The sequence below is a fragment of the Cornus florida genome, unplaced genomic scaffold (genome assembly GCF_030987335.1).
Source record: "Cornus florida cultivar Cherokee Brave unplaced genomic scaffold, ASM3098733v1 CherokeeBrave_3.0.0_Hap2_Chr04, whole genome shotgun sequence".
Classification (NCBI taxonomy): Eukaryota; Viridiplantae; Streptophyta; class Magnoliopsida; order Cornales; family Cornaceae; genus Cornus; species Cornus florida.
Window position 1 is genome coordinate 105,636,690 of NW_026775574.1, and position 13,803 is coordinate 105,650,492.

At 38.5% G+C, this 13,803-nt stretch overlaps 1 protein-coding gene across 2 annotated transcripts; it reads right to left on the reverse strand.

The window, feature by feature from the left end:
- Nucleotides 1-9: 9 nt before the first annotated feature.
- LOC132304509 (homeobox protein knotted-1-like 3) lies at nucleotides 10-7,129 on the reverse strand. Of its 2 annotated transcripts, none has more exons than XM_059802230.1 (6): nucleotides 5,877-7,129; nucleotides 3,854-3,974; nucleotides 1,311-1,501; nucleotides 1,103-1,234; nucleotides 627-769; nucleotides 10-540 (listed from the first exon to the last, which is right to left on the reverse strand). In XM_059802230.1, the coding sequence occupies exons 1-6, from the start codon at nucleotides 6,663-6,665 to the stop codon at nucleotides 537-539; spliced, it is 1,380 nt and encodes a 459-aa protein (XP_059658213.1). In that variant the 5' UTR covers nucleotides 6,666-7,129; the 3' UTR covers nucleotides 10-536. The 2 variants fall into 2 exon arrangements, with proteins under 2 accessions (XP_059658213.1, XP_059658212.1); XM_059802229.1 differs by having other exon boundaries at nucleotides 10-548.
- Nucleotides 7,130-13,803: the final 6,674 nt, after the last annotated feature.

Below are 13,803 nucleotides of genomic sequence, written 5' to 3' on the forward strand. Positions count from 1 at the left end.
ATCAAAGAGTATCAATAGAAGATTGTAAGTACTCATATATCCCTTATTTATAAGTTTACAACACTACAACACTGCTAAAAAAGTTATACACATTATTGTAACTACTATGGAACTACTAAAGCCACACCCATCACCATTTTCATTAACATATACGATAAGGGTGAACAAATATCCGAATCCACCAATGCGTGGGAACTATCTAACTCAGTTTTGGTCATATATTCTTAGAATGGAACTCCCTCTACTCATATCACAATCCGCAATCCTTTCTGCGTAACTGTTAAGTGGTACATATCAAATTCTTCACCAACACCTCCTCAGCAATGTCAGCTCCTTCTCCCTAGAAGCAAAATGGTGGCGGTTCTTTTACTCGAACTCCACAATATTCATCTGATGCCTTATGCTGTCCCATTTTCTATGTACCTACGTCTGCAGTTGCTAAAATCTTAACTGGAGGGGAAGCATGAGCAGAGATTGTTTGTTGATCTTGTTTTTCTGATTTGTTCTTCATTTACATGAAACGATCACCGCTATTGTCACCTGCATTACTTCATTTCCAAATTAAGGTTGGTGGAAAGCCCTTGTGAAAGTTAAAATAGCTGCGTATATATGCTCAAAGTGCATACCTTTTGCGTTTGCTCTTCAAGACCGTAGAAGTAGAAGTCGAAGCGTTGCTATGCCAATTCCTCTTCCTCTGATTGATGAACCAATTATTTATCTGCTTTAATTGCAAACCTGTCTCCTGTACCAATCTTGTCTTATCTTCCTCCTGAAAAGATTTATAAAACCACAGTGATTTGAACAGTAATTGTGTAAAAATTGACTTGGCTGCTCTTCTGATTAGCTTATCATAAGCTTTAAGAATTTTGCCCATTTAAGCCTAGTGCAAGCAGTTCCAAAATATAAAGCTAAACGGAAAACTTAGTTGCTTTCTAACATGAAGGAGATCACATGAGGGCAAACTGGTCCTAACATTCGAGAACAAGTCAAAAGCCACAAGCATCATTTACAAGGTTCAACTTACCATTGAAAGGCAAAATTAGTTGAGCTTCACACTCAAGATATCAGACATTATGCAAAGGAGTGATGAGCCGACACTTACTGTTGGGTAAGGCCACTTTGAATGTGTTTGCCACCAGGTTTTTAAGACAGAGGTGGTATCGCCAGGTAATTTTCCTGCCCTTCTCTTGCGCAAAATTTCTTCCCTAATGTCCACAAGTTTCTCCTTGTAACCCTATAGAAAAAAGAGTATGTTGATGACACTACCATATATGTACAAGAAGTCCACAGTCAAATATTTACTTGCTCACCTGTTTCAGTTCATGCTTTAGCTCTTGCCTTACTCGCTCCATCAAGGATCTCTCACTCTCTGTCGGGACAAGAGGACCGAATCCCATGTTGTCAGAACCCTCCAAACTTCCATCAAACAAGTTCATATCACTGTCTACTTGGTCATCATCATCGGACATTGTTGCTCCGGTGCCTTCTCCAGGAGAGACTCCTGTTCATGTAGCATGTGATAGCAGAATTTGTTTTAGTATTTCAAGCAAATGCATAAATTTTACCAGGGTCAACTGGTCGATCCAATTTTAGTTTTTTACTTATTATTATTATTATTATTATTATTATTATTATTATTATTCCCTTTTTTTAGTGCTAGACGAAATTGTTTATCACAAAAGGAAAGAAGTACCAAGGTATTCTTCAGAATCCATGGAAAAGATTGTTTAAGAAAAACCCAAAGAATCCAGAATAGATAATTAATCGTATATTCATTACAATAAAAACCACTGAGGAAGGTTCCCATTGGTCATACAAAAATTGATTACAAATAGAACAGTTGAGAAAATGAACTTTTTAAACAGACTACAAAAAAAATATGATGTACAAAAAATTATGCAGGTGTCGATAGGCAAAATATTTGAGAATCACAGTTACAGTAGATACAGGTGCTCCACGTCCAAATGTCATCAGCCATTAAAAATGAAAGGTTCCCAAACAAAGAGACAATATGCAAAATAATATTTTTAGAGCAATCTAAAAGTTCTCCATAATTTTTTTTTTTTTTTATACAAATCAAGAAAAGGGATTGCTTCATAGAAATAGTTTCAGGGTGAAGAGATATTTTTGAAAAGTTAATTTTATCTAGGATGTGATATATTAAATGTGAAATCTGTCTTCAAGCAAGTTTAGCAGTAAATGTCTATTAGTTGTGAACCGATGAAGTATTCTCGTGCATACATGAGATGCATGGAAAAACACATGAAGAACACAAGAACTTCAGCATTATCCCATAATTTCTCACAGCATCTATCCATTCACTCAATTCAGCCACAAACTGGTTCTCTAAGTGTTTGATCATTAATCATTGTTTATCGATATATTTTTCCAATTTTCCTTGTTTTCTACTCCTGCTGCAGAAATTTGAAGCCTTATACCATTCTCTGGGTAATATAGTTGCTGTTTTCTCCACACAAAGTGGAATTGGTGTTGCTTATACAGCAATGTGAGAATTTAATGTATGGGGTCAATACACTTCCACGCCATGAAAGAGAATACTTTTGGCTTACGGTCTTTGGATTCAAATAACAAGTGATTAGAGGACCTCAATAAACTGAACCAGAAAAGAAAGATGACATTGAAGTATTAAAATAATAAAATTTAAGAATTATATGAATATGATCAAGCAATAGAAAGTACTAACTGAAGTACAAGGACCAATAATTGAATATCCATGAGACCTTAAGCTTAATGGGGTATTATTGAATATAGTTATGATGACAATATTGCAGAAGTCACCTGTCAGCAAAAAAATGTCGGAGAAGTCAATGAAGGGCAATACTTTTCTGACTGAAGCTGAGGGGAAAACTAAGTCTTGGAAATGCTTTGCGTTAGATACGGAGGAAATTCGTAAAATAATTGGAAACTTACAAATATTTATTCTTGGCTGAAGGAAATAAAATTGTTTTAATCTTAATTTGAGAGTATTCTTCCTTAAAAGAAAATTATCATTATTTACTAAAGAATGTAAAATACAGTAATACACCACACCTCAACTGAGGTAAGTACACCACCAAACCACGTAAACTTTTGTTGGAGATTATTCGTGTCATTTCTCTAATGCTTACATGTTTACATCACCTATAATTTCATATTTACCAATTGACGAGTGGGGAGATGTAGGGCGCCCCTATTTCTTAATCATGAATTGAAAAAAAAAAACTTTCGAAAAGAATTTAGAAACGTTTAACATAGATTTGTGGAATAGAAGGAGAAGCATAAATTTTGCATCTTTCCCAGATTTTAAAACAGCAGCTAATAGTATAATTGCATACTTAAAAACACCTGATAAACCAAATTTGCATTGTGCCATGGATAGAATTATTTTCTCATAAATTGAATTACTTATGTATCTCGTTTCACTACAAGTGATTCAGGACTTGAAATTCCTTGTCGTCAATCAAGAACTGAATTTTTTCAAGGACCACATCATCAATTACAGAGTTTCTTTTTTTGTTGATTTAACAAGGGTGGTTTTCATTCACTAAAAAGAAAAGCACACAAACTGCATGTTACAGCAAGATCAAGCACGAGGAGTCACAAAAACTAAAGACCCCAATATAGTAAGTAAATAATACCTCGAGTAGTTTCAAACAGTTAAGAAAATGGTATGACTATCAACATTATTAGGCTTCAAAAGCAATGAAGCAAGTAAAATTTCAGGAGAAAAAAGGATTGGAACATACTATTTTCCAAGACAAGTACACAACATTTGTTAGGAGAAAAAGAAAGCAAACTTTGTTAAAAAAAAAAAAAAAAAAAATTCTGGAAAGGTACAATAATGAAAAATTACCTGTTAGGCTCTGCAGTGATTGCTCAATCTCCCAGCAAGCCATTACTGCTTCCATTGCATGAACACGGACATGTTGTTGCAATTGTTCTTTAAAAGAATACAACAACAGAACGTAATGTGTCTACATTACAAAGAGAGGAGAAACAAAAAAAAAATATATTAGGGACTTTCATCCAAGTCATATTTTTTATTTTAATGTCGAACACATTTTCTAGTAAAATAACACTTTAAATAAGGCACATTCACCTTAAGAAAAAGACAGAGGTATATAGATTAGGTGTATGGGAAGACATGAAGCCTCATAAGCATAGAGAATTGAATCATTCTTGTAGGAATTGAGATCATACAGTCCACAGAATGTTCTCATTTCAACAAAAAATCAATAGTTTAAACAAAGATATTCCTTTTTGTTCCATCCAAAATTTCTTCCCAAAAAAAAAAAAAAAAAAAAAAGATCCCAGACCTCTTCCCCTATCTACTTATTCATTGTCGTGTATCATAATAACCGAGATTCAGGTGCTGGACCTTCCCTTCCAAATAATGAAGAGAACTAGTATGATGAAAATGTATGATTTCCAACAGAATTACTTGATACGCATCCACATGTACTCCAAAGCAAAAGCAGTACGTTTTCATTCAACAACTCAAAGAAGCTAACTAATGACTTCAGGTGTATAAGCTTTTAAAAGAGATTAAAACCTTAAAAGCTAGAATGAATCCATTTTTGCTTATCTATATAAAATTCAAACAATTTTTAACTACTAAAAATCACCTTCAATTTCATCACAGAAACAATATTTATGGTTGAATATCTAATTAAGACCAAATGCAGAGAAAAACGCCATGTTTTGTTATTTTGAAAATGACATCATTGCAGCAGAACTATTTTCTTCTTCGCACATCTCAACTTTGACTTCCTTTCGATGAAAGTCAGATTCATTCAAAAGGTTCTTCTTCCTACCGTCATCTTTTATAGCTAGAAGCATTTATTCTTTCATGGGGATCTCCAACATCAGAGGATCACTTTATTGTCCTTACTTATGGAGTTGGTCTATTGTTGCATAATATGCAAAACTTCCTTCTATATGCTGTTGCAGCCTGCAATCCCTCTCATAATATTTCTTTGCTCAAAATTTTGCCTCCCCCATATTCCAAATACAGAACAAATATTCTGTCAACAATATGGTAAAGGTTTTCTACATCATCAGCACTCAAAGCAAAGAACCAACATTGAACATAATATCACTGACCTGAACATCCAATCGATAAGTACTCGTTACCTAATAGCAATCAGAGCACCTACATAAAAATTCAGTACGACAAGAATCACGGTTTTGACTAATGAATTACCCCTACCTAACTATATGTCGCCGTAACCAATAGGCACTAACCTAGATGACATAAGCTCTCCCTCCCGAAGGAGAGGTTGAGTGTTCAAGTCCCGGTAGGGACAAACAGTCAGTCCTGATGTCCCAAAACAGACCCATTCCCGTGCAAATTATTGGAAAAAGCCAACGCCACAGGTTTTCCCTCAATTTAAACTACATACAATTTTCAGAGGATGCATTTAGAATATATATATATATATATCACATTATATTCTGTCATCCCTTGCAGAGAATTCAGCTGATGAATCAATTTCATTTAACCAGTGTAAAGATACCCTCTCCAAGCAAAGGCAGTTCTTTAACAATCTATATATATCAATATCCATTAACCCTAAGAACAAAGAGACAAAATTGGAAAGCATTTATGCATAAAGCAAACTTCTGCATAACTGTACAAATACCACAATAGCCTTTAATTTCCACAATCAGTACATAGTACGCACACCCTTCCCCATAAATTCCTCTTCAGTTTCATAAATACTACGGATTAACAGGCTCAATTAATAACACCAATGTGAACAACAACAACAACACAATATCATGAAATGAATAAGAAGGAGGAGCATTTAGGCAACAATGTATATATATATAAACATATATGTATGTATAGTATAAAACAGAGCACAAAAGCTTACCATGAACTGATCAAGCTCCTTACCATCAGCAGGATTACCATGTCCGATAGCAGAATACTTGGATACAACATGCCGTGACTGGGCGAGCTGAGCATCGATCCTTGGCAACTGATCGACCGGCGTCGCGATACGCAAACACGCTATATGCGCAGATAACAACTGTTCGTATAGCGGATGGGCCAACATTTCAGCTTTGTACCTTGCATTATGCCAATTCAACACTCCATCACCGTCACTACTGGTGGCGCCACCGATCTCGCTCTCCGCCAACTCTCCTCCGCCACTATTGTGCACCTGATTGCTACCGATATTCCTATTGTTATCGTTGTTCAAGTCGGCCGATTCGTGCGATATCGCCGCGGCGATCATCGAATCGTTGGAAACCTGAACGCTGTCGCGAGCATCGCTGACGCTTCGCTGAAGAATCGACCTCGAGAGCCACTGATTCGACGCTTGCGAAGTCGCCGGCTCGGAATTCATGTGCAGATTGAGGAAATTACCCTCGCCGTACTGGTTCTGTTGCCGGAGAATCGCGCTGTTGATCCACGTCGGACCGACACCGCTGACTTGCGGTGGTTGATGCGGGGAGTTGTGGTGGTCCGGCGGTGTCCCGGCGGACTCGAAGATGAGTCTCTGTATGTCCTTGTGGTCCCTTCCGGCACCATTCGGCGAAGATTGACCGAGCTGTTCCGGCAATATAGCCCGTAGAATTGAAGTGTTTTCACCTAAGTGTTGGTCCGAGAAATGTTGTAACGCCATTTCTTGTGAGAGGTGGTTGGGAAACGCCATTGACGAAATAGCTAGTCTCACAAATATATATATATACACTCTCAACGCCTATACATATGTAGACTGGCTAGAGAAAGAAACAACAAAGAAAAATGCAAGTTATAGAGAGCTACAATCTGTCACTACTTGCTAAATTACTTCAAAACAATTCTACTCCGGTGTTGAACACACGAGCAATATAGAGAGAGAAATTGAATTCGAAAAGAATTACCGACATATATATATATATATAGGGATTGTCTCTCTCTATATCTATATATTTGTGTGTTTGTGTCGTGGGAGGAAGAGAATATGAGATGCTATAAGATATGGTACTTCAAATTCATAGGAAGAGAGATAGAGGAGTGGTTTTTAGAGAAAGTATACTACATGAACATGATACCACTCTCTCAGATGTCGGGTGGTTTTCAGGGGTCGGGAAACCGCTTCTTCTAAATTGGCAGACATGGAAATGCAAGGCTATTTTGAGCGTGGATTTATGAGGTTTGGGGTCGTTGGATGCGAGGTGGGTTTAATCTGATCGGACGGTAGAGAGATTGTCAACGTGGATAAATTGTTGAGTGGAGGGACAAACATGGACATGGTCACGGTTGGACCACGTGATAGTGATGCCCTATGAGAATTGAACACATTATTAACTATAGCATTAGCAACTAAAATTAGTAACACACAAAACCACCAATGACTAAATGACATTATGCCTTTCGAAGTAAAAGTTTAGCAATAAACAAATTAGATTAGGCGTCGCTCTTCACGTTAACAATGATTTAAGAACCAATATAAAATGTGTGGTTCTCATCCATTATGTCTTGTGTTTGTTTAATGAAGAGGAAAATGATGGATTGCAAGGGTGAAAGAGAGATAGCCAAATAGTGTTTTAAATTATTATTTTTTTTTTTAAAGTTAGGGGAATTGATAATAAAAAAATAAAAATAAAAAAGAATAAGGGACGTGTTTGGTTTATTATTGTGTTGGCACCAAAACTTGGCAGCCATCTCAGCGATGACGTGAACCAACGAAAAGCTGATAAGTATTTTTAACATGGCGTCAAGGGAATCAGCCAGTTAAGAAATATCAGGAACAAGTATTGGAGAAAGTTATTCAGCCACTTCATTAACAAGGCAGTTGCTAAAATATAGCAACAAACATTTGACTTTATTCAAGTTGGGTTATCAACAGGAAAGGAAAGACTAAAGTTTTAAGGAAATCAGACAACTGATAGGAATTCTAGTTGGATGGAACAAGGAAAAATACAAAAGGCAGCCGCGTCATAAATATAAAAGCGATAAATGGCTTTTGGGCAATTTAAAGGAAGAAACGGTGACCAAGTATAAGGAAAGAAGTTGCTAAAAATTAGCAACTTTCCAGCAACTTTTCAGCAATTCCACAACTTGCATTTGATTGGATCAAAGAGAGATTTCAGTAAAGACTTTCCCATTGAAAATGGAGCATCGATATTGAAGGCGAGGAATGTTGGGCCGTAGCTCAGTTTGAATTTCAAAAGAAAATGATTGAAGCAAAAGAGATTTTCTAGCAATTAATTAGGAAAATAAGTTGAGATAGAACTTCTATAAATAGAAGTATTGTATTCCATTTCCAATTTGTCCAGTACCACCACAAAACATGCATTTCAACTAAAAATGTTTTCAATTGACTCTACGTCATTTTTTCCTATCAATTTCTTTATTTCAATTTAATGGCAATTGATTAGATCATTGTCAACTATTTCAATTCAGCCATTTACTTTCTTTCAATTTCAATTATGTCAATTTTAATTACGCAATTTTAGTTAGGCTTTCAATTTAATGGCAATTGATTAAATTCTTGCCATTGAATCGTGGTGACAATTGATTAAATTCTTGTCATTACTTGGCTGATGGCAATTGATTAAATTCTTGCTATCACGTTTCAGTGGCGATCGATTAAATTCTTGCCATTGTGTTTGGCTGATGGCGATTGATTAAGTTCTCGCCATCACGTTCGGCCGGCGATCGATTAAGTTCTTGCCGCCTGTCTTCACTCGGCCATTCCATCCATTCAAACATTCATCAGTCGTTGCATTTCTTTAGACACTCTAAAAAGTCCTTACTACAAACAAGGCATAAAAGAACCTTGCTGGGAGTTCTTACTAGTCTCTCTCCCACACAATCGCTTGAGAGTCAGCCATCGGAAAAAGGGATAGGCTGGTGTTCAATTACATATTTTGGGTATTTTGTACAAATACTTTGGCACGCCCGCGAAGAGTCCATCGACCGGCGTAGGGAACAAAAACCGCGCGAACACGTTTTGGCACGCCCGGTGGGACCACTACTAGAGTGTTATAAAAGAGGCAAATATGCCGCGGCCCACAAAAAATTCTAAGGCCGTGGCTACTGATGAAGATTTGGAGGAAGGCGATCAGCCAGTACAGGCTGAGAACTCTACAGCAGGTCCTACTAATGAGTTAGCCGTACTTCAGGCACAGGTTAGCTCCTTGGTAGATGCAATGGGAAGGATGGGAGCACGCTACAACGACTTGCATGAAAATATGTCCCAACTCTCAGCCTTTATTTTGAACAAGCCGACTCAAGCTAGCAGCTCCAACAATTAGGAATCGGCTTCTCAGCCGAATCTATCCCAAGCTGCTCGGCCAGAGAGGGCCATTGAAACATCACAGCCATGGCCGCCAGTAGTGACACTCCAACCAGTTGCAACATCAAGTCAGCCGGTTCATATGATACTCACCTGGGCAGAAAGCTATCCTCAGCCTACGTTGGCAGGTTCTAATCAGCCACCAGTAGTAGGTTCGCAGCCACAGGTAATTCTACCAAACCCTCCTCGGATGCCTTTGAACTCGGGGGGCAATCAGATCAAGTGGAGGCCACCGAACCCACTGTATAATCATGTGCCGCCACAGGTAGGGCTCGGGGGGCAGAATATGGCTAATCAGCCACATGATTGGCTGAATTGCTATCAACCAGCGGCTAATCAGCCGCCAGTTTTTAATTACATACCACCAATATTAAATCAGCAACCTCAAGTCATGTTAGATAGAAGACAATTAGCTGATTTACTCACAGAAGAATATGGCCTGGAACTTAGAGGTGCCGGCCGACCAATTTATAGAACTCCTTATCCAGAAGTGGTAGACCAAGTTGAGTTCCCTAGAGGATATAAAGTCCCTGACTTTGTAACCTTTAGTGGAGAGGGGAATCAATCGACCGTGGAACACATTGGCCGATTCACGGTTCAATGTGGAGAGGCCAGTGTTAGCCCGTGGTTGAAATTGAGACTTTTTCCTAACTCTTTGACAGGGGCAGCTTTTTCATGGTATATTCGTCTACCTCCTAACTCTGTTTTTAATTGGCCACAGATGGAGGAATTATTCCACAATCAGTTCTACCGTACGGAGACAGAACCTACTCTGGCCGATTTATCCAGGCTAAGTCAATTGCCTAGTGAATCGGTCGAGACATTCATTGCAAGATTCAGGAGAGCAAGATTAAGATGTCGTGTACCTCTTCCAGAACAGGAGTACATTCGTTTGGCTTTGAACGACCTTGATTTTGAACTTCGGAAGAGGCTTGAAGGAGTTCCATTTTGTGACATGTATGACCTGGCCGAGAAAGCTACCAGGTATGAGTTGGTTCTCAAAGAGGAGAAAGAACGAAAAAATTCCTCTAAAGGTACGTACTATAGGGACCCCAACTATGAAGTTTATTCAACTGATGTGGTTGAAGAGGAAGATTTTGAAGCTAATTTAGCCGAAGTCATTCTAAAGAAACCTTATGTATGTGACGCTTTAACAAAACCAAATGTATCCACCAGTGGTACTCAGCCATCGACTTCATCGGCCAGGAAGGGTACGGCTGATACTGGTAAGGTTTATACGTTTGATCTGGCCAAAACAGAACAAATTTTTGATCATTTGTTGGCCGACAAACAAATCGTTTTGCCAAAAGGACACAATATACCATCGACCAATGATTTAAAAGGAAGAGAGTTCTGCAAATTTCATAATTCATGGAATCATACTACTAACAATTGTTATGTATTTAGAAATGTATTGCAGAAATCTATCGATGAAGGTGTATTGAAATTCCCTGAAAAGAAGCCAGATGTAATGAGGGTCGATGGCGATCCATTTCCTAATATTGTCAGTACCAATGTAATCAGCCTGGCAACTGAAAAAGCCGCTGATAATGGTAGACAGGAAAGATTACCAAAAGTTCTTGATAGTTCATCGGCCAGTAATGATGAGCAGAAAGTTAAGGACTTGGAAATTCAGTTAAGAGAAGCTCAAATTGCCCTCATCAACCATGGTTGTTGTCCAAATTATAAAGGCCAAAGGAATGACTTAGACAAGAGGGGCTATTTCCAATCAACCAGAAAGCGCAGTGTCCATGAAAGGTTAGGCCATCAGCCTAGACAGAATCACAAAGAAATCAATCGATCAATATTTAGAGAAAATGGGCCGAGGGCAGTGAGAATCATTCGGTCATCGGTGGCCGATAGAGTCCTGCCAGAACAACATTTTTATCCTAGTTTCAAAAGGAAACTAACAATTCAGTCAGAAATATGGGTTCAAAAAGGAGAAGAATCTAGCCGTGTAAGAACGGTTAGACCTCCTTTGGTTGACCATGGCAGATGGACTCGAGTAAGTCACCCAAAGTTTCCTAAACAGCCTCCTACACGTACCCAAAAAAGGAGGATGCAAAGGAAAAATGCAGAACTTAAAAGGAAAGAAGACAAGATCGACCATGATCAACTAGAAAGGAAAATTGAACCAGTGGTGGCTGAAGACATGGAGGTCGCTACATCCTTTGAAAATAAGGCATGCTTTTATGAAGAAAAAGATGATCAGCCAGACAAGGATCCAAAGCATGCGGCCAAGAACAGAATTCGTTTTGGTTCTCTCCCGAATTAGGTAAATTGTAACATGGTATTTGTTTTGCCTTCTGTGTTTGAAGCAAGGATAGAACCAACGGTGAACAGGGATGTTGAGTCAGCCAAGCAGGAGGAAAAGGCTGAATCTTCAGAAATTAAGAACGATTCGACAAGTTCATCGGCCGGGATAGGATTGATCTCTCAGGATCAGCCATCTAAGGCCGATAAAATCATTTTCGAAAAACCACCTTTGTCCATGACACAGCAGTTGAGGCCGTTGTATGTTAAAGTATGGGTTGAGGGTCAGCCAATCAATAGGGTTTTGGTTGACAATGGTTCGGTGGTGAATGTCATTCCATCAACTACTTTGAAGAAATTGGGTAAAACCATGGATGATGTAGTTCCAACCGACGTGGCCATCAGTGGTTTTAATGGAGGATCTAGTAACACCAAAGGTATTCTACCTTTGGAAATTACTATTGGCGGTAAGACATCCTTTACGGCTTTCTTTATCATTGATTCAATCGCGGCCTATAATCTCCTTTTAGGCCGAGATTGGATTCATCCTAACATGTGCATCCATCAACCTTGCATCAAATGTTGATTTTTTGGGACGGAAATGAGGTAAAAATTGTTGAGGCCGATAACAAACCCTTTATAGCTAGGGTGTATTCGGCTGAGGCTGCACTTTATGATGAAACTGTTGTACCTATCAAATTTGTTGGCATTAACAGGATGGGACGACCAGAGCAGCAACAATGAAGAAGAATTTAATTAATGCTGATATTAAAGAATTATTGTCAGAAGCAGCTCGGCCGAAAATTGATATTTTCAGGTCGACCATCAAAGACATTGAAGATGTTACTGATGGATCACAAAACCAATGAAGAAAAGAAGCGGCAAGCTTTCAGGGCCGCTTGCATCAGACTGAAAGCATATCTGGCTGAGAAGAGACTGGCCAGAGAAGAACAACTATATGAAGAGGTATCGGCCAGCACGGCCGATATAATTGAAGAAGGTTTCGAAAAGCTGGATGCAATCCAACTTGAAGATTTGGAGTCAGCCCCTTCGAGGATGGAAGATAATAAAGCAGAGGTGCAAGATCCTTTATTAGAAATAAATGTTGGTACTAAAAAAGATAATCGGCCATTATTTGTTAGTGCTTTGCTTGAGCCTAAATTCCAGGCCGATTTGATTAAATTATTAAATGAATATAAGGATTGCTTTGCTTGGAGTTATGAAGAGATGCCTGGCCTGTCTAGAAAATTGGTAGAACATAGATTACCGATCAAGAAAGATTTTCAGCCATATAAACAACCACCAAGAAGGATGTCTTCGGAAGTAATGCTCAAAATTAAAGAAGAAATTGAGAGACTTCTTAAGGCAGGATTTATTCGAACAGTTAGGTATGTTGAATGGCTCTCTAATGTTGTTCCGGTAATGAAGAAGAATGGCAAACTTTGAGTTTGTGTGGATTTTCGCAATTTAAATAATGCCACTCCAAAAGATGAATATCCAATGCCTGTGGCCGATCAACTTATTGATTCGGCCGCTAAGCATGAAATATTGTCTTTTATGGACGGCCATTCAGGTTATAATCAAATATATTTAGCCGAGGAAGATGTTCATAAAACGGCTTTTAGATGTCCTGGGTCAATTGGTACTTTTGAGTGGATTGTGATGCCATTTGGCCTAAAAAATGCTGGGGCTACTTATCAAAGGGCAATGAATTCTATCTTTCATGATATGATTGGCCGATTCATGGAAATTTATATAGATGATGTGGTTGTGAAATCATCGGCCAAGAGACAGCATTTGGAACACTTGAAAAGGGCCTTTGAAAGGATGAGGATTCACAAATTGAAAATGAACCCATTGAAGTGTGCATTTGGAGTTTCAGCCGGGAATTTCTTGGGGTTCTTGGTACATAAACGAGGTATTGAAGTTGATCAGAACAAGGTCAAAGCTATTATAAATGCTAGGGCCCCAGCCAACAAAAAACAAGTGCAAAGGTTCCTCGGCCAGGTAGGTTTTCTTAGAAGATTTATTTCTAACCATACTGGCCGAGTGCATGTCTTTTCGACTTTAGTGAAATTAAAGTCACATGAGAAATTTCATTGGGACGAATCCCATCAGAAGGCCTTTGACAAAATTAAAGAGTATTTGGCAAACCCCCCCGTTGTAATGCCTCCAAGAAAGAAGTGGCCGTTAAAGCTTTATTTATCGGTCGCAGAAGAATCAATTGGTAGTATGCTTGCACAAGACAATGAAC